General features: G+C 43.5%; 1 protein-coding gene across 4 annotated transcripts in view; it reads left to right on the top strand.

Annotated features, from left to right (window-relative positions):
* Positions 1-21,480, top strand: part of LOC132978371 (extended synaptotagmin-2-like) — a 51,340-nt gene that overhangs the window by 5,210 nt on the left and 24,650 nt on the right. For all 4 annotated transcript variants that reach the window (XM_061043526.1, XM_061043529.1, XM_061043528.1 and 1 more), the window contains exons 3-7: positions 10,981-11,022; positions 11,915-12,049; positions 12,318-12,394; positions 13,847-13,919; positions 16,573-16,662. In XM_061043526.1, the coding sequence (XP_060899509.1) occupies positions 10,981-11,022; positions 11,915-12,049; positions 12,318-12,394; positions 13,847-13,919; positions 16,573-16,662 (417 nt within the window). The remainder of the gene's footprint in view (positions 1-10,980; positions 11,023-11,914; positions 12,050-12,317; positions 12,395-13,846; positions 13,920-16,572; positions 16,663-21,480) is intronic.

Genomic DNA, 21,480 nt, shown 5'->3' with positions numbered 1-21,480 from the left:
AGCTTGCCAGGCGGACTCATCACCGAGCCTCCTCCTATCATCACATTATCAAACAGACCTTGAGAAACTCAGTGCTCAGCAGCAGTGCAGACAGCTTTGCAGTAAGCAGCGACACGGCGGTGTATAGAGCAGCTGTCCTGTTTGTGGTGTTCTGAGTCAGCTTATCTTTTGTCTCTATGTTGTCTTTTTTCACCACGTGTGTGTGTGTGTGTGTGTGTCACCAATGTTTGAATCTACAACAGCGCCGCTAATGATGTTTGGATGTGTGAAGCAAACAGCGATGATTGACGGCTCATTGTTTGTTTGATTAAAGGGAAACCAGTTGAAGGATGTGACGAGATAAACGTGTCTGCTTGATAACAAGCCAACAATCAGCGGTGAAGTTTGACCTCTTAAAGACACTCAGACCCTGACGGTCTGCCTCTGTTCTGCATGTAGGACACTTTATCTATGTCACCTCTGTCACACTGACCTCAAAACTCAGTGATTAGACGCATCATAGACCACCATTAGGACCCCTATTGTAAACCCTTTAAAACAGTGAAAGTCATTGATTAGTCTATGAATAACGTCTTGTGTCTGACCGAGAGTCGTAAACAGGAAACATCTAAATTGTTTCAGGTATGGTGGATTAAGGTATATTTCCATATGAAGCCAGTAATAATATCAAAACAGGTGTGAGATGAATGAGTATTATTTTGCAAATTGACTGTAAATTGATAAACCAATCACTTAAACCGAGAGTTACAACAATCAGTTGATGAATCAGTCACCGGTCATTGTCAACCGTTAATCTCATCACAAACTATTTTAATAACAGATGAATGAGTTTGAGTGTTTGTCAAAGGAAAATGACAAATATGGTGACATGGTGGTTTCCAGAGTTTGTTTTGTCTTCACTCCATGTTAGGTCGACTCACGATCATTGGACGGTGGACACAATGACAGATTTAAAGTCTTCATTTTGTTTTTTTTGGAAACACTGATTGAAAGCTTTAACCACGTATTCCTACATGTTGAATAGCTCAGACATGAATTGATTAAAAGAAGGAAGTACTCACCGTATTCACTAAACCTTGAAAATAATCCAAATGAATGCCAACCTGTTTCAAACTGAAGCAGTTATAAAGTGTTTTTTTAAGATTTATTTTTGGGCTTTTATTGTAGAGATAGGACAGTGGATGGAGTCGCAAATCAGGGAGAGAGAGAGAGAGAGTGGGGATTGACGTGCAGGAAAGGAGCCACAGGTGGGATTTGAACCCGCTTAGAAGAACAAGGCCTCCATACATGGGGGCACGCGCACTAACCACTGCACCACTGCAGTGTTTAGCCTGCCTTTTTTCTGAGCGCTAGCATCTTTTTTTCAGTTGTTTTCAGTGTGGAGACAGCGTTTGCAGCAGCAGGCGCCCAGCGTCCTTTTTTTTCCTGAGCGCTCCACCTCTTTTGTGCGGCCGCTCCGGGCGCTCAAGTGGAAAACGTTCGACTTTTCAGAAAGGCGCCTTGGACGTCATTGTCGCTCTTTTTCCAAATGTTTGACATTACCCGTAGTTTTGCCGCCCTGGGATGGAGTCTTGTGCCCACATCCTCCTCGCTGAAATGAATGATCTCAAATATAAAACACGCAGTAAAAAGTAACAGAGCAGTGTCGGTCATACAGCGGCTTTTGTCAACAGACTGTTGTCATGGAGACAGGACGGACGTGCAGTGCTTTTATCTCAGCACACAAACGCTTCATGATAGTGCTCCCGAGCGTACAGCCGGCACTTTTTTGCCTGTAAAAAACGCCAGGTGGAGGCAACAAGTGGAATTGAGTGAGTTGTTCTGATCATCGTTTTCTTCATTTGATGACGCCCAGCTGGAGGGACGTAGACTTCTGCATACTCGATAAAACCAGCAAGCACTCATTCTGTATGTGAGATCAACAAACTGAACCACATCTGCATTTTACTGGCACTACTTAACTGCGATCATGAGTGAATTATGGATTCTGGTGGAGAGCCTGTTGTTGTCTTGGCTCGCTCTCTCACATAAAAAAAAAAAAAAAAGCTCAGATTGAGGCTTTTATGAGGGGCCGTGTGGGCAGCAGCTCTCAGCTAACAGGCCAGGAATGCCTGAAGGGATAACACAGTTTTTTATTTTAGTGAAGACAAGCTGACTCTGTAAACCATCCCGTCACTGCTTTACACACAAAAAAACAAGAATAGGAAAAGAGAAATGTGTTGTCTCACTGATGTTCAGGAGTATTTCAAGTCATACAGCCGAGTTTAAAGTCTTTATATGTGATTTTTCACACTTAAATGTATAAATCAAGTATCTCCTCTGAAAATAACTCTGAGTCATGACTGTCTACAATGGGTGTAACACCCGAGTCCCACTGTCTGTGATGTTTTCAGAGTTTTCAGAGTCCTATCTTCACTTTGTTTACATCGCCCGGACGGCCGGCTGACTCCTCCCCTCGTGTATAAAAGTTGTTTAATTGAGGGACTAGAGAAAAGAAGAATAACATACTGTACTCACTGCTTAACTGTGTTTCTAGATCACGCTCATTTCAGGTAAATTTACATGCAGTGTGAAGATACGAGCATAATAAAGATCGCTAGCATTAGCATGCTAACACAACAATGCACCGCAAGTTGTTTTGGTTTCATGCTGGTGCTCAAGGGCGACATCTGCTGGATCAAAAAATCGCATATAAAGCCTTTAAGCAGGGAACATAGAGTCGTGAAAATCACTTAAACTATCTAAATTAATTAATTGACTAAACCTTCATTTTCTCAAATATTTCCAACAGTTATCAAAGGCAGCCAATCCGTAGTTTTATAGTTGTAACGTGATGTGTCTTTTCCTGGCGGCCGCCATGACAGAGCCGCCATGACAGACATCACATGTTTATCATTGCTGAGAAAACAACTGGATGTTTCAGCAGGACCTTCTACTTTTTACTTCCCGTCTTACCTCACATGACCCCTGCCCCCCCTCCCGTGTGGGCGGGGTAGTCCCCCCCTGTGAGGTGCATGTGTGAACAACCAGATCAGGACGGTGTCAGGGGCAGTCCTCCTGAAACTCTCTTTTTAAATTCTCTGGAGTGCATAATGTGAAACTTAACACTCATGAGTCATGTTTGGACTTTTTTTAAAACTTGAGACTGAAGTGTATCTTGGTCGTTCATGTTTCTTGATTTGTACCACAATAGTGAAGCGATGAAACAAAGTGTTTATAGCCGGTTAGTTTTCAGAGTTGAGGTCGGGTATTTTGAGTGGTTTACAGACCGTTGCAGAGCTGGCTAAACACTGAAGCTACAGTGTTTCCTGTCTGTGTTTTCATGAAGTCTGTAACTCAGTGTGTCCATCACTGAAAACTCAACTGACCTGAAATACTCTGATCCACATCAGCTGGAAAATCTCAATGTTATTGTCTCGAGAAGGGCGGGGATAAGAGAGTGAATGTCTTAATGTCATGAGTAATGAATGACATGACAACCACAGGTCAAACACGGTCTTCTAATGTTCATTTTGTCCAGCGTTAAATCACATGTTTAAGACAATAACTCTGAAGCCACCTAAGTTGGAGTGTGGCTGCACTTGGCTGCTCCTTCCTAAGGTGTGACTGTGATGATGTAACTGTACGAAGAAGCTAAACCTTCCTCCTGGACACTTCAGGGTCAAATATCGTGGTTTGAAAACGGTTGTTACGACCGCAGTGTAACTCTTTGTTTCTCTCTCTGCGTCTGTTTTTCTGTTTCCCCCTCTCCTCCTCCTCCTCCTCCTCCTCTCGCTCTCTGTGTGTTCTCGTATGACTCGGCCTGGCTGGCTGGGTGGGGCTTCCCCCCCGTTCCTTTTTGAAGTGCCACAGGGCAGGGCTCTGCTCCACCACGGCACAGAATGGAAACAATGTGGAGGAACAGACGAGGCTTTGTGCTGCCCTGAACTGCTCTTACACACTCCGTCTGTCCGGACTGGTTTTTTTTGTTTGAACCTCGAAGCACATTGAGAAAAGTCCACGAGGCTAATGAGCTGACTTCAGTCTTTTTTTTTATTTAAAAGGTGTTTCAAATATCTGTTGAAACAAGAACAGTACAGAAGCCTGGTTCAAGAGTAAACAGGTCTGAGGGGTGAAGTTTTTCAAGTGTTTTCACAATAAAGGCGTGTAGCTGACCTGACAGACAGACAAGAGGTTTAAAACCCGCCCGCCTCAGCTCCAGCTCTCAGCCTGTCGTTAGGTTGACTGAAAGTTAGACTGAGACAGCATTTACGGCGTGGAGATGAAGACCGCCATCGATGGGACGTTAAAGCCCCCTGCAGTAACAGATGGGTGGCGTCGCTCAGGCTAAGTCCAGTTAACAGACTCTGCATACTGATCTCTTTACAATTTTGATCATTTCCAGGGCAATGAATATAGGAGTTTTTTTTGTGTGCCGTGGTTAGCGATGTTGACACACAGTGAGTAGGTTCATGGTTCGAATCCCTGTTGGACAGGAGCCTCTCTGTGTGGAGTCGGCATGTTCTCCGAGTGCTTGGGTGGGTTCCCTCCGAGTACTCTGGCTTCCTACCACCGACCAAAGACACGCTGACTCTAAATTGCCTGTAGTTGCGACTGTGGTCGTTTTGTAGCTCCGCCTCTCGCTCAATGACAGCTGGGATCAGCTCCAGCCCTTGCGACCCCGATTGGGAAAAGCGGTATCTAGATAATGGATGGAGAGATGTGCAGTATCATCAGCAGTAATGGAAGTCAGATTAGGAGATCAATAACACACATTTTCTGGGGACATTTGCAACCGACTACAGACTCTCCTCCAGGTATAATAACTGGAAATGTAGTAAATATCAACTCTTTGTTGTGTTTCCTACCGCAGCACATTAGAGCGCTCAGATTCCTCCTCCTGATTTCTCTTACCCTCCGCTCTTCATCGACAGCGCTCCTCTCTTTGAGCCTAAAATATAGACGTCAGCGAGGAGCAGGCGTTCTGTCATTTGGGTCTCCTCTTTTTGCACCTTTTAACGCCTCCTGCAGACGCCGAGTGAGCTGGTTTCCTCGTTGTGTTTAAGGGGGTCACCTTACAGACGTGAGCGGCCGTCCTTTCTGCACCGACTCCAGTCAGCAGGAAGTGACAGAAAAACTGATGACAGGAAGTGCAGCTTACTTTTGACTTTCTCTGTTGCATTTAAGTGAATACATAGCCAACCAACGTAATAAACTACGGCAGATTTATTAATCATCTCCACACCTCTCTCTCTCTTTCTCACACACACACACACACACACACACATGCTTTGTAGAGGGGGGTGTGGCTGTGAAGGGAGGTTAGGATTTCCAAACAGCTGTTACATAGTTGGACCGTGAGTCTCACCCATTTGACCTGCCGTGACACGGAGAAACACTCACACACATTCTTGACTAAAGGGATGCTGTGAGGCTGACCAGATCTCTGTTTCTGATGGGGGGGGGGGGGGGGGGGGGGCCTTGTTCTGTAAATGTTTTCACATTTCAATCTTCTTTAAATGACATCAACAAACTCTCCCAGATAACTTTATCGACACTGTGGCTGTCTGTTTGAATTATTTCAACTGCTCTGTCTTTTTTTTTTTTTTTAGCATTTTAATGAATACTACGTTACCCATGAGCCTCTGGCCTGTGTTTGATGAGGCTACAGTCAGCTTAAAGTCACAGTTTAGACACAAAATACACACTGCAAAAACTCAAATCCAAGCAAATGTCATTTTAATTTATCTTACTTTACTGATTATGATTAAGTGTCAGGAAATTCTGGTTACACTCTTATTCATTTTCAGACCGCAGGAACTTCTTCATAGTTCTAGGAACTGTTGGAACCCTCCTCCTTTTTTTATTCAAGGAACTATGAACTATGTCAGTTCCTAAAACCCCCGTTTAGAGGAACCTTTGTAGATCCTACTTCACAGTAAGGACCATGGAGGTGTGAATGCAGACAGAAGTTCCAAAGGTGTGTTGTTCTCAGAAAAAGTCCCCAGATTTATTCCCCTACCTCTACTACACAGGGACCTTGACGGAGCTGTTGGGGGTCCAATGCCTTGCTCAGTGGCACATCGGCAGTACTTGGGAAGTAAACTGGCACCTCTCTAGTGACCAGAGCATTTTGGTCACCATATTTTGGTCCGTACCTGGGCTTGAACTGGCGACCCTTTGGTCCCCTACGAGTTACTACAGACTGAGCTACTGCCGCCCCCATTTTTGTCTTATTTCTTGTCAAAAAACCTTCTTACTTTTCTTGCTTCATTATAATTATTATTCAATCTGGACGTGTGAGTTGAAGACAGCTCAAAATAATTTAAAAGAGATGTGAAAGTTGAACTTCTGGGGAATCTTTGAACCCACTACAGCAGCAGTCGAGTCTCAGGACCCACCACCGACTCCTTCATGAACAATCACGACTCGCATTTCTGATTTTTTTCTCAACCAATCAGATTCACATTACGAAAACGTTTGGACCTCAGACGGTAGAGAACATGTGACAGAACAATGGAACGGAACAAAACTGTCATAGACTTTTTCACACAATTTTCTTTTCCAGACACACGTTCACGACCCACAAAAAGCTGCTCTGCGACCCACCTTTGTGTCCCGACCCACCAGTTGGAAACCACTGCACTCCAGGGTCTATTGAGCGACAGGACCCATCGTTTTTAAACCAGCGCTCTAATGAAAGAGAAATGTTTCCTGTCTTTATTACTCTGAGGAAATGAGTCAGTTTCCTGGCTTTGTCACTCTGCAGGCCGTTGAGAATTATTCATCTTGTAAGAAGGTGTAAAAATACATCCTTCCATCATTTATTTCATTTTCACACATCTCAGAGCATGACCACACTTCCTGTCAGTCGTTTAAATCCTGACTTAAAAACGTTCGTGTGAATATCTGTTGTTTCCTCTAGTGAGTAAGTGTCAGTCGGGCTTTTCGTTGTGTAACCTGAACGAGGAGAAACTGATGTTACAGCAGCGTCCATCTTTCCTCGTTGGACTCCTCTGTGTGCAGTTTGATGCACATGAAGCTGTGAGTGACGCTGCAGGTGTTAGCTGACTGGCTGTGTTGACCGCAGGTGGAGGTAAACAAAGGACAGAGCGGGGGCACAGGTTCACACAGCCACATCATCTGCTGCAGCAGCTGCACCAGAAAAACTCCACCTGAAAAAGAAAACATCCTCGATCCCCGCGTTAACTCAGGCGAAGAGCGATTAGTTTTTTCCATTTACATGTTTGTCTTCACTTCGCCCTCTCTGTCCTCCAGACGTGTCTGACATGAAGAGATAATAATCGATGCGGCTTCAGTTTCTATTCATGCTGCTTTAGACATGACATCATGACACAGTGTTGTGTTTTGAAGGTTTCTTGACCTTCTGTGTTTCAATTATTTGAGACTTGTAGCATCTCCCGCCAGAGTTTTCACAATGCCATTCATTTATGATCCCCTATATGCCATCAGTTTCCTGCAGACTCATCTACTGTAGAGAACAAACCAAATGACGTGTTTTTGTAGGCCAACCCGGAAGTAGCAAACGCCATGGGGTCGAATTTGCCTACGGGATTTTTGCATTGGATTTTGGATCATTGCAGAAAGTGATCTCTGTGGCAAACTTCTTTTTCTGATGCTTGGGCGTTTTGTTCAGCAGGATAATCTTCACAGACGTTTGAAGCGTTAATGCGGCCGACAGAAGTAAAAAGCTAACGTCATGCTGCGGCGAACTACACCGCGGTCGGATGATTTTTGACGTCACCACCGCTATGCTTCGGACGATCTAATCAGAGGTTTTTTGACAAGCTAGCGAAACCGTAGCTTAATGTTTGCAAGAGCACTGAAAAAACGTCGTTGGGAGTCACATGTTCCAAGGTGGGAACCGGGCTTCAGTTGTTTTGGGAGAGAATTCAAACCAGCTTTGTAGGTTGGTGTGAGAACACCTCGGTTTAGAGATGGTTTCCCCACCTTGACATAGACGTCTTCTTTAACACCCTCTTCAAACCGACGGTCCTCCCTGTCCAGGATCTGACAGTCACAGCAATCACAAACTCACCAGATGAATCAGCACTTGTTGAGCGCCATGCACTGAACAAGAAAATAGTTGTGTCACAGGAATAGAAAGCGTCACACCAACAATCTGCGGTCCATGTTTTTTTTATTTTTGCTGACGGCGGTGGTGTGCGCGAGGACGGCTCGCTGTGTATTTCCTCGATGGCTTCATGTGTCACACGTGGACACATGAAGCCATGTTTGCGTGAGACAGGGGTGACCTCACATTCCTGTGAAACATGCAGCGCGCCGGTGTGAGTCTTTGCTTTGCAGTGTCACAGAAAACACAATCCTCACGTGTGAAACAACGTTTTGTAGTGACGTTTCCAAAGCTGTTTTTTCACATTTGCCCTCCTGAAAATGTCTGGAGAGCTACAGGAGGACTGTCTCTGAAATCCTCCCTCGTCCATGGTTGTGCTCCGTCCGACGGCGAGCTGCCTGCCCTGTTTGGTCCGCTTCTGGAGCGTGAGCGCAGCCATTAAAATATGAGATCACATGAGAACTACAAGATCACGCGGGAACAAAGAGAAAAACAATGCTTTGTCTTTCTGAGGTTGAGTTGTTGTTCATTCGATGCCTGCTTTGACTTAATGTTGATAAAGTGATGAAACATACTGTATGATCGTGAGTCTGTATATTGTGTTTTATTTTGAAATTGACCGGACGCTCGCTCTGCGCGCTCCCTTATCTGACTTCCTGTCTGGAACGATCTGCTCTGCTCAGCTTGAAGCGAGCTCTGTCGAAAATATATACATGGTGCACATTTGAAACGGAGCAGAGCTGAGTGCGGCTGCTGGCCACTGGAGTGGGAGCGAGCGTCGCCATAGTAACGGAGTTTCTGAATATTGGTTGTTAGGAGAGGATGCAATCCATCAAAAATTGCGGCTAAATTCCTGCACACTGTTTTAATTGCACAAAAACATTTGAAGTGTTTCGGTACCAAAACGTTGTCAACATTTTGCGCAATTTAGCCCGGTGTTTCTCAACAGGTGGGTCGGGACCCTAAAGTGGGTCGTGGAATCGTTTTCGGTGGGTCGCGTGCCTGGAAAAAAAAAATGTCCAAAGGTCTAAAAATCACTCTAAAAAAACATTTTTGTTTTGTCTCATCTCTTTGTTCTGTCATATGTTTTATACCGTCTGAGGTCCAACTACTGCCTACATTTAAAAAATAAAATAAAGGCCGGCAAATATAGTATTTTTTACAATTTCTCAATTTCCTGATCTGATGAAATGATCCAATCTGTGACTTAAATCTCATATTGATTAAACAGAACATAATGTCTTCTCAATTAAATGTACTGTAACAGATGTGTGTGGGACACAAAAACAAAATTTGTTATTTTGGCCGGTAAAAAAACACGTTTGGCCGGTGAATTTTTTAATCTACCTGCCACCTTGGCCGGTGAGTCAAAAAGTTAATTTCGGACCCTGGACCCACTGTTGGGTGTCTGTACTTCTTTTTGTTGCTGTGGCTTTGAAACAGGCATCGATGACATTCGATTTTTACTATTTTTCGAGTTGATGTGGCATGTTGCCTCTTCCTTTTCCAGAGAACGCAGAGCTGCTGATGAGGAAGCACACATACCCCAACTACTTCTGTATTTAGTTCAGCATTTAAAGTCCATTCTTCCTGTCTCACCTGGACGTGGTCTCTTTGTAATGCTTTATATCTCATCAGTTTGTGTGGAGGTGCAGAATCCTCTCCCTGCGTCGGTGATGTAACAGCACACACTTCCTGTCAGGCAGCTCGTCAGCGCACAGCAGCAGCACTTTAAACCTCTCACTGTCATTTATCTGCTGGATATGATCCATCATCAGACAGAGAGGAACACCTGCACTTTACAGGAGAACAGATAAACCCATTAGCTGTTAGCTTTGAGCCACGTTAGCTTCATCACTTTGGTGTGTTGGTCAGCTGCTTATTGACCCAAATGAAATCTGTCAGCAGCGTTTAGAGGCATTAAAGCAGCGTGTTGTGCAGACTGTTATGTTTTCAGAATTGGATTTATCTTCATATCTTTTATGATCTATTGGTGTCTGGCTTGTAAGGTGAAATATCAACTTGAAATATCTCTCAGTGAATGTTACAAAGCATAGCGTCCACATTTTATTTTATGTTTTTCTGAATGATACTTTACACTGTTTGTAATTATTATTTATTTTCTGTCTGTTTTTTTATGTTCACCTTTGTCTTATGTTACATGTTCGGGATAAACAAACAAATAAATAAATAAAAATGATGAAGATTGAATCAGTTTTTACAGTGCAGCGTTTCCCACAGAATGACAGGATACCCGGGACGGTATCTTATCTTAGGGCATATTTTAATATACTGTTTGTATTTATATCAAATGAGTTTATCCCCTCTGAATTCATTTAATTTTTGCAACAAACAACTTCAATCTGCTCGTCTTATCAACACACGCACGCCTCGAGCACGCCTCGCGTTTTGAAACGTTCCACTTGATATTCCGTTATTTATAGGAGTTGATTGCTGCTGATGCTGAACTTCCTGTAACTGGGTTCCCAAGTTCTATTGAACGTTTCCAAATGGAGTGTGCTTGTAATTTATCCTCCAGCCACGTCTTAGAGGAAGGGACAGTTGCGCTCTTCTTTGAAAGCGCTGCTGTGTTGCTTTAAGTTCTCTGAAGGTCACAGATGATGGAAGTTTTCATGACCTCATGATGTCACAGAGATCACTCCAAAAAGATAAAACCCTTAAATATAAACTATAGGGTGCAGAAATTATTCCTTAACTAATCTTTCTTTGTCTGAATAATCTCCGTCTGTTTGTTTTCTGTATTGTGCATCCTTTAAATAAAAGGGAAGCTACATAGAGATTCCAGTTTCTGTGATATTGAGATTGATTTTTTAAAAATTGATATTTCAGGCTGATTTAGAACCGATTTTTGATTTTAAATCCTTCCTTTCTTTCTGTCATTCCAGGTTCATTATCCAGATGTGGAGAGAGTGGAGTGGCTGAATAAGGTGAAAACACACACACACACACACACACACACACACACACACACACACACACACTAATGTCCCCCCCTCTCGTCCCACCCCCGCTGGTTCTCTCTGCCTCAGGAGCCGTAAGCCTGTTAGGCTGCAGAGACAGACAAGTAGGGTTTATAAATAGGACCTGAATGTGGAGCTCTGCTAGACCCTGACCCAGTGCTACAGTCTCCCCTGAGAGAGAGAGGGAGAGAGAGGTGAAGTAGAGCGAGTGATAGCTTGAGATATGATGATAACCATTATTTATAGAGCGTGCTTTAGAACAATGTTAGAGAGTCGGACACTTCATAACATCAGGGGTGAAAGCAAAGGTTCACAGGTTTTATAAAGAGAAGATCACTGACTCAGCTGAGCCGAGCTCCTCGGGCTGTTCTCTGCAGAACCTGCGGGGGCCTGACCGACAAACAGACAAAGAACTGGAACCCAGTAAGAGCAGCACTTAGTGAAAGTCTGAAGATGGACTTCCAGGAAGAAGTCGATGGATACAGACGAGCAGGAATATAGCTTTCAAAAAATCCAAAACAGCACTGCTCACTGCATCTGCACTTTAGAGGGAACGGGAAGCATGTTTGATACTCTTTGATAAAACTGTTATTTGAGATGTCAGAGGAAGTGTATCTCGATAGACGAGAAGCTCAAATTAGTACTGCACAGAGCAGCATCTTGTTGGGTAGCAGTATTTGAGAGAACACCGGCTCCTGTTTGTTCTATACAATCTTCAAACTTATAGAAAAAAACACCTCAAACTTGTGAACAACCTTATCTGGCATCAGGTCTTTAGCTCCACCCTGGCTGAGACTGTGTGGCATCTGAACTCCATATTTCTGTCTAACTCCCCCCCCCTCTCTCTCCTCCCTCGTAGACCGTGAAGCAGATGTGGCCGTTCATCTGCCAGTTTGTGGACAAGCTGTTCAGAGACACCATCGAGCCGGCGGTGCAGGGCGCCAACCCTCATCTCAGCTCCTTCTGCTTCACCAAGATCGACATGGGCGACAAGGTGACGAAGCGGACACCCGGACTGTGATGAGAATGTTTAACACGTACAGAGCTCGATCGGAAAGAAAAGCTAACCTCAGACGTAACGCAGAAGAATCTGAATCAAAGAAACACAAGAAAATAAGACAAGCTGTCTTTTACTCGTCTGTTCTGACTTTAAAACATCTTGACACATTTTTGCTCACATTTCAGAGCGGTGCATCACATGTTAGCATCGAGTCAGCTCTGGGAAAGATTTACTCACCTGTGTCTGTTTTGTGTTTCTGCAGCCGCTGAGAGTGAACGGGGTGAAAGTTTACACGGAGAATGTGGACAAGAGGCAGGTCATCATGGACCTGCAGGTCAGGTACGCAGTGAAACACTATCTGTATATGTTGAGGATCGATGGATGCCCTTTGCTTCTCATCCGGGGTGCAGCTGGAGCAGGAACAAACCGCTTTCTAAATCCAGCTCACACCAGGATGGTTCAGCTTGACTTTAAAGTTGAATGCATATAAAACATTAGAGCGGTTTCCCATAGCGTCGGGTGTGAGTTTACGAGACTTCTCCGTGTCACCAGGTTGTCACATGACCTGTAAAATCCCCACCTGGTGACATGGAGAACACGTCTAGTCTTATGTCTGTTGTACCTCTGGGGGTTGATGTTCCACAGAGCTGTAACCTCCACGTGCTGAAAAGTGAACCCAGAAATCTCGTACACGCCTATACTCAAGAGTCTGTTTTTACAGCAGACATAAACATGTTTACAGCCGGGTTCAAAAAACAAATGTGGTCTGAGTGTCTCCTGTCTTCATCGGCACACCTTTTTTTCCCCACTATGTATTTGAACTAATCCGTTTGGATGATCTCAGACAGTTATTCATAATTAAAGGTGTGGATAATCGTCGAATGTCTTTTTGTTGTTGCGCTGAGTGAGCCATACTCTCACTTGCGACATAAGCGATAAACCATGTAATTCAACTATTTGTCTTCTAGACTTGGAATAAAAATGCATGATGGGACTTGATCCATTCTTTTTCTGACTTTATTAAGTCTGCATTACGGTGACCTCATGACGATATGAGACACGCCCATTTACAATACAGAAGGGCTCATGAGAGAAACAAGAGAAGCAAGGTACAAAACTTTTGATTCATTTATTCGGGATGCACCGATGTATCGGTTCTATGTCGGTATCGGCCCTGTTGACTGACATCGGACCCTCGACAAACAATGTGGCATGAACCGATGTCAGTAGCCGATGTTTATTTGTTGTGCCAAATCAATTTAATGCCGACATCTAGTACACCAAACTACTGATTCAGAGAAGAAGTCCCCTGAACATGAGAGAAAATGTTGCATTGTGGGAGTCTTGCAAAAAAAGAAGTCATGAAACAAACATCGTCGTCCGGTTCGGCTAAATTTTTATTGTTGTCGGCCTTGATTTTCCCAATCGGGACGTGTTCGTTAGCTTTTGTTCACAGAAACAACTGCACGATCAAACAACAAAAGAGAGGCCGCTGCTCCAGACCCCGCAAAACGCACTGGTTTCACTCTTCTGTGGTCACCCCTCATTCAGACCCAGTACAGGCCGTGCCCAGCCTCACACAGGGGTCTCTAACTTATTGTGAAGGACAGCTGAACTCCAGCCTTTTCCTTTAAAAGTTAAAAAACCTGTTTCCTGCTCTGGAGTCGACCAAACGCAGAACATGAAAAATCTTAAATCAACATGATATCTGTGTATGTTTCTATTTGCCCCCCTGAACTGTCTCGTTTATCATTCATCGTCTTATTGCTTCTTCTTCTTCCTTCCTTTCAGCTTCGTCGGGAACACAGAGATTGACGTGGACATAAAGAAATATTACTGCCGAGCTGGAATCAAAAGCATACAGGTAAGACTGTCTGTCTCAACTGCACCAAAACATTGACAACGCTTCAGTTCCAAAAATGTTGCAGATGTTTTTTGTTTAATGCACACAGCGTTCAGTGATGTGGGGATTTCTTTTTGGACATTCAATCAATCATTAAAGGAGATCTATAATCCTCACTCTCACCATTAATCATGTCAGTCTGGGACATCTTTGGAGCTGTGTTGCGAGATGTGTATCTCAAAAACCTTCTTATTTATCTGATACTGACGTCAGTAAAATCCCTCATATCAGCCTCTGCCTGAAACGCTTCATTTCAGCTACTGTCTCTTTAAGGCCCCGCCTCCCCACGTGCCCACTTTCCTCCGATTGGCCAGCTCTGTTTGCAGTCACAGGGAGATTTTAAGTGAGCTTCCTGGTGGGCGTGTCCTACAACTTTGCTCCACCCTTTGCTCTGATACGTCAGAAGAACATGACGTCAGGTTCTGACCAAGTCTCACCAAGATCTCATAAAGTCTCGTTCAGAGCAGCAGGAAACCACGTCCACCAACAACTGTGTATCATGTGTTTTAAAAAAACATTGCTGAGGTTTAGTTTGGAGTCCAACATCATAACAAGATATATATTTATTTAAATATGGATCAGCATCATGGATCTCTTTTAAAATAACAAAGATCTAAAATATTGAAGTATTCAAAACTTTGACATCCTTCAGCAGTGCAGACGATGCAGCCAGCTCTGAAACGAGAGTCTACATTTTCAAATAGTAAAGAGGATTAAAAAACTTAAACCGTACTTTCACACAGACGTTGAATTGTTACCGGTGGAAGCCCTCCTCCTCTCTCTGACCCTGACCTCTGAATTAGCCCGCGACCCCTCCAGAGACTACTTTTACATAATGTGTTGACTCAGCGGGCTGATAACGGAGACGTTATCCTCTCTGATGTTGACGGAGGAATCGCACCATGTTTGCTGTTCAGCGATCAGAGGAGAAAGTGAGAGAGAGGAGAGAAAAAGTTGGAGAAGATTTAAAGAGAGAGTCAATGTTTGCCTTTTGTGCTCGCCTCAAATTGTACAGCTGCAGCGCTGCAGTGTGTGTCCCCGCCGAGGAACTAAGCGGCTCAGAAGGTTTAAACTTCCCGAGCTTATCGGGGGAATGATGACTCATTTCTTAAGGGCGACAGATTTCATTAAATGTCGTAAATCACTTATAAAAAAAAAAAGCGACTTTCTCCCTCTTCTTCCTGTGGTGGAAATGGCTCCTGACACCGTTTAAAATAAAAAATAAAAATTCAGAAAGCCTCCTCCTCTGTCAGGCAGGAGCGAGCTTACAGGAAGGATAAACAAAACACTATCTTCAATCTTTCCACTGCGCTCGCTCCGATGAGCAAAATGTTGGTATTTGATTACTCAGAGCGAGCTACGACCAAATTTGGTGCTGCAGACGGGCAGTCTACATATCTGAGGTTTGAGTCACTGCAGCCACTGAGGAAACCGTGTCGTTAATAAAAACAGAAAAAAAGCTCCAGGGGGAATCTGGTTCTTAAGAATCATCAGACTGTTTTTAAAAAGTGTAATCTGAAAAGAGCTGTTACCTGCAGCTTTTACTCTGCCAGTTTTCAAGCACCACTAAGATTATGCAGTACCAGCATTTCACACATTGGTGAAATCCTAAATACAGCTTTATGCAAGTCCAGGGGTCTCCCACATAGCATTACAAGACCTGCAGAGCAGAGTGCAATAGTCCGGTGTAGGCTGCAATTAGGGGGCGGTTGTAGCTCAGTCTGTAGGGACTGGAAGGTTCAAGTCCTGGCGCGGGGCCTTAATCTGGAAGTTGGTCTGGGAGCTGGAGAGGTGCCGAGGTACTGCCCTTGAGCAAGGCACCGAACCCCCCAGACGCTCTCGCCTGCCTCCATGTGTAGCCTTATGAGCAGCACACACTCTGACATCGCTCCACTGATGGATGTCCACCGGTCCTGTTTGTGCATGCGTGTGATTCCTATGTGAGTGTAAAACCAGAATTTCCTTCTGGGATTAATAAAGTCTGTGAAATGAAAGGCAGTCAAATGATTACATTTTAAATAGCAATTAACTGCATTGTTTGAAAATCCATCATAATACATTTCAAAACAGTTTTTGTTATTTATTTAATTTTTTTATTTTGTGCGGTCACACTGCGCATTTAAAAATCCTGCTTTTATTTTGAAAGAAAATACCAAACTCCCACTAGAGTGAAGGTTACATTAACTTAATTAGGAAAAAGATGATTACAGATCAGACAGCTAACGGCCAGTACGGTAAACACGTGAAATATTGTAAACCACAAACGTTTGACTCGTCAGCTGAGCTGTCTCGGGGGTTGTTCTCAGTCCAAAGTAATATCCACCTCATGACATCACACGTTGACCTTCCTTTGAGCTGTTTGACTTTACTTTGTGATCCCTAACCACTTCCTGTTTCTGTGCTTAACTTCATGTCCTAACCTTCACTCTACAAGAAGGTCCTTACTGTATTTCAAAATAAAAGCATGGTTGACTTCAAACAGCATCCCGATTAACTATTAAAATTAAACGATTGATCATGATTCACAATTTTAACGGTTTGACGTCCTGAATAAAAAGGCTTTAATTGGATATAAGTCATCGCTGATTCATCATCTTCTGTTTCCTCTGTCCAGCTCCATGGGACGATGCGGGTGGTGATGGAGCCTCTGCTTGGGGACATGCCTCTGATCGGAGCTCTGTCCGTCTTTTTCCTCAAGAAACCAGTGAGTACTTTGACCTTTGACCTCTTCTTTTGACTCTGACCTCCAGCGGAGATTGTCCTCTGAAACCATCCAAAGCCTGCCAGAATATTCCATACAACCTGATACAGTTATATATTATATTATTTAGATAATTCAGTGTTTTTGAGGATATCAAAGAGTTGTAAGAAAATCTAGATATGCTTCAGCACCTTGACAGTGTAGTTTAGGAAACCATCAAACCACAAAAGGAAAGACAAAACAGGAAGTTACAATTTTCTCTGATATCTCAAGTTTCACTTTAAAGCTTCAGAAGATTTTCCCCGAAACACTTGGTATCAAAAAGGTATGGAACATTTGGACGACCGCGCTGCAGGTCTAGCGTCCAGTCCCACCAAAATGACCCTGTTTTTTTCCTCCTCAGTCTTCCTGCTCTCCTCCTCTATCAGTGCATTCCTCCTCTCTAACTGCTCTCTTCCTTCCTGCGCCTCAGCACATTTTCATTTCCCAGATTCAGCCTGTGATAACTGCTGTCAACATGAAAAAGAATCACTTTCAAAAGCTTCAAACAGAGAAGCAGAAGAAGGTTACTTCTCCCCCAAAACGTGTTTTTGTTGTAATAGGAAGACATCAGTTTTGATTAAGGATCGACCGATTTGGACTTTTAAGGGGTTTTAACGATACTAGGGAGAGAAAAACATCTGATACCGATATATCAGCCGATTTCGTTCTTAGATCTATCTTTGATCTATAGAGATAGATGCAGATTTACACATTTATTGTGTTGATCCTTCAAATGAAGTCATCAAACACTTGTGGAAAAGATTTATAACGAAGACAAGATGGTCACTCAACTGGAAAGTAGCCGTGCATGTACGTGCATCACCGCTTGACCCTCTGGAGAGTGATCATGCTTGTTGTAATCCATATAGCGCCCTCTGCTGGTGACAGGCAGAAAGAGAACTGCTAGTGTAATATAATGATGCTATTCGACAGGTGAATAAATGAATTAATATCGGCGCATATCGGCGATCAAATTTGCCGATACCGATAGTCACTTGATTTGCTAATATCGGCCGATACAATCGGCTGGCTGATTTATCGGTCGGGCTCTAGTTTTGACACACTTAAACACTTTGGAGTTTGCCTGCTCCACTTTTCAGTAAAATGTGTGCTCAAACAGGCCGTTTGGAGATTTTCCCTTCATGACATCACAAAGGGCAGTAGCCCCTCCCCCAGGTGGGTGACACTCCCACAGCTAGGTGTTTGTTCTGCCCTCTGAGTCTGCCTTCTCACCGTAAACAATAGGACATGGAGCGAGAAAGACAGAGTACACCCAAAGCCCTTCCAGAGAGGGGGCGTGGTCAGACACAGCTCATTTACATATTTAAAGGTACAGTCACAGAAACAGCCTGTTCTGAGCAGGGCTGAAATAGAGGGATTTATAGACATGATCAAATACAGGATCATAGTGGATTTAGAACAAGAAACTTCACACACATGTTTTGAGGAGCTCTGAGACTTATTTACACTGAAGAGGAGGAGAATATGTCACCTTTAACTATTTAATATTGTCCTGTGATTGTTGTCATTTGCTTGCATATCATCTTTGTATCATCAGATCAAAACACACGTGGTTTTCTGTGGAGTTTAAAGGAACAAAACAACATTTTTTAAATGTTTTGGCTTGAATGTGACCTCAGTAAGTCTTGAATTAGTTTGGTTGCAGCATTTGAAGTTTCATGTGTCACCTGTTGGGAAATACTTAGCTGTCTTGTGCATTGTTTCTCTGTATTGCTTCACAGTGATGTCACTGGATTCACATAGCAGACGTTTTTACTATCATGGCCCCCAGCAACACATTTAGGTTTGAACAAAGACGTGTGCTTCATCTTGAAGAATGAAGAATGTGTCAGTCAGTGTACAAACAAAGCCGTATTGAGTGTTTTGCTTTCGTTAAATAGTTTGAACACATGCCGCCCATAGATTGAACTCCAGTCGTTTTAACGCATGGTGTCCTCATAGCAAAAAAGGAGTCAGTGATGCAAATCATCCCTGTTTGCTTAAGAAGTTTAACACAATAGTCTAAACCTGTGTATCCTTCTGGAACTTCTCCATGCTCTTATCACCTCTCACCTGGACTACTGTAGCTCCCTGCACATGTGGGTCAGTCAGTCAAATCCTCTCATGTCTGCAGCGAGAGCAGAGCGCTGCTGCCAGGTTTACAACAGGTACCTGTAATCAGCTTCTTCTGCTGGTGCGATGTTTGTTTTAGGTAACATTTTGCGACCTTTAACCTCGTCATGAAGTGGCTCCATGAATGTGCCTTTTTAGTTCCCTACCAAGCAGTGTTTAAAAACCCTGCAGTTTGTCGAGTGTCGACTAGAGGCTGGCTGCAGAAGCACAGGAAGTCACATACACACCCATTCAAAAATACTTTTTTTACAACAAAAATGAACATGTTTACAGCCTGGTTCAAAAGAACAAACAGGTCTGATTAGCTCCTGTCTGGATCGGCACACACTGTACAGGGGTACATTTTTGATAACTCATCCGTTTTGATTTTATGAAGGTTATTCATAACTCAGCTCCAGCTCTCAGCCTGTCGTTAGGTCGACTGAAAGTTAGACTGAGACAGCATTTCCATCATCGATGGGACTCCAAAGCCCCCTGCAGGTACAGATGGATGATTTCTTCAGCTGGAGAAAGACAGGAAATGATGAGAGGAGAGAGAGGGAGAGACGACATGCAGCAAAAGGCCGAGGTCAGATTTGAACCGACGGCCGCTGCAAAAAAAAAAAAAAAAAAAAACTTCACCCATCAGTAGTCTCTGCTGGTTGTTCCTCGAGCTCAACAGCAACTAAAAAGTGACTGAATTTTTTTGGTAGAGGGCCCTCGTTTGTGGAACAAGCCGGCCCCTCAACTCTGTCATTCAATATACAGAAAAAAGCCCAGAAAAGTACATTTCAAGGGTTTTTACAATTCTACAATTCACTTAGCAGACGCTTTTATCCAAGGCGATGAACATCAGAGAGTAAGGACAACACAAGCGAGGATCTAGAGAGAAGGAGACAACGACAGGAAGTGCAAATGAACAGCTACAAGTCCGATCGGACACACAGGTGCTGACAGGAAGTGACCATTCAATCAGTTAGTCAGTCAATCAATCAAACAGACTATTCCTCCACCTCCTCCAGATTAGAGTCTGCCTACAAGAGAAGAGTAGAAGCATGCATGCTGTAAAAATGACAACCAATCTGCTGCACACATGTTTGAGGGAGGTTGTTTTCCACTGGATTTAAAACACAGTGTTGACCAGGGGAGCAATCTTCATTAAATGTAAGACTTCCAAAGTCAGCCAACAGTTGGTCCACTTTTTGGTTCTAACAAAATACAATAAAATAAACATCTGTATATCTGTATTAAGGTTTAATGAGCTGCAGCAGTTTGCACACGCATTGCATATTTTTACAAAAAACTGCAAGTTAAAGTTGTTCATCATTTTTCTGAAGCTGCATACAGAGATCATTATATTTCAGTGACTGCCCTCCTGATTCTGTGAACCCCCCCCCCCCCCCTGCTGCTGTTCATTCTCTTCCTGTACCAGCGTGGCAGAGAAGCATTGTGGTCCACCGTGCTCCACATCGAGAGCACTAACTAGGCCACAGGAACACACACCCACTTCTTTACACACACACACACACACACACACACACACACACACACACACACACCCACTTCTTTACACACACACACACACACACACACACACACACACACACACACACACACACACACACACACAGCGGTCACACTCCCACATTTACAGTTGATTTGTGAAATTAGTCACATCTCCCCGCTGACACTGAGGCACACTTTATGAAGGTTTGCCTTTTAGCGTTTAAACTGGTTTCACTGGTTCTGTGATTTGAACCATTTCTGTAGTGTTTGGGTTTTTAATTTATCTACAGTTTTACATGATGTACTAATATTTCGAGTTACTATTATCAACATGCAGACTAAAAAACAACGAGGGGAAGTCTCACATCGGGGCTCAAAAGGAACTAAAGTACACATACTGGTTTACATACTGTAGGAAGTGTGGAGCTGGAAACCCCGTTGTTACCACTTACTAAAGAATCCAATAATTCAACCTAAAATATATATAATATCTTTGCTGTCCACGTCTGTCATATTCCCATCCAGTCGCTCATAAGTAACGCTCGAGCGGTATCTGTATCCGCGGAATATCTCAAAATCAATGTCTTCTTTTGGACCGTTTTTGTCTTTTTGGAAAGGACAGCTGGAGAGGGAAAGAAAAGTTGGGAGGAGAGAGTTGAGGATGTGATGCTGCAAAGGGCCGAGGTCGGATTTGAACCCACGTCCACTGTGATGAGGACTGTAGACTCTGTACATGGTGACGTGGCGTAACCACTAGGCTACTAACCGCCCAATGGTTTTGGGGTCTTGTTTTTTATTTTTTTATTTTCCACAGTAAGTGAGTCTTTGTTGGCCGGCGCTGCATCAGTGTCAAACGTCTACTCCACAGAAACAACAGAAAGCTGTATTTGCCGTAATCGACCAATCAGAATCAAGTATTCAATGCAGCCATGTGGGTAAACATTATGAATAGCCATGAGCTTTGGTGAACAGGTATTAACATTTCATCACACTTTGGACCTTTTTCTGTGTTAACTATCACTAACTCTCCATTCACAGTTTGTTTAAATGTGCATGCAGCTGTGATCTCTGCACCGTCTTCTGTTTGCACTGTGATGCAGTTGTTCGGTGTCCTTGGCAGCAGCTGTTAGCCTGGATATGGAGTAGACATCAGGGTGTGTC

Source organism: Labrus mixtus, chromosome 8, assembly GCF_963584025.1.
Source record: "Labrus mixtus chromosome 8, fLabMix1.1, whole genome shotgun sequence".
Lineage (NCBI taxonomy): Eukaryota > Metazoa > Chordata > Actinopteri > Labriformes > Labridae > Labrus > Labrus mixtus.
Note: the sequence above shows the minus strand (reverse complement) of the source record. Positions and strands in the feature narration are given on the sequence as shown.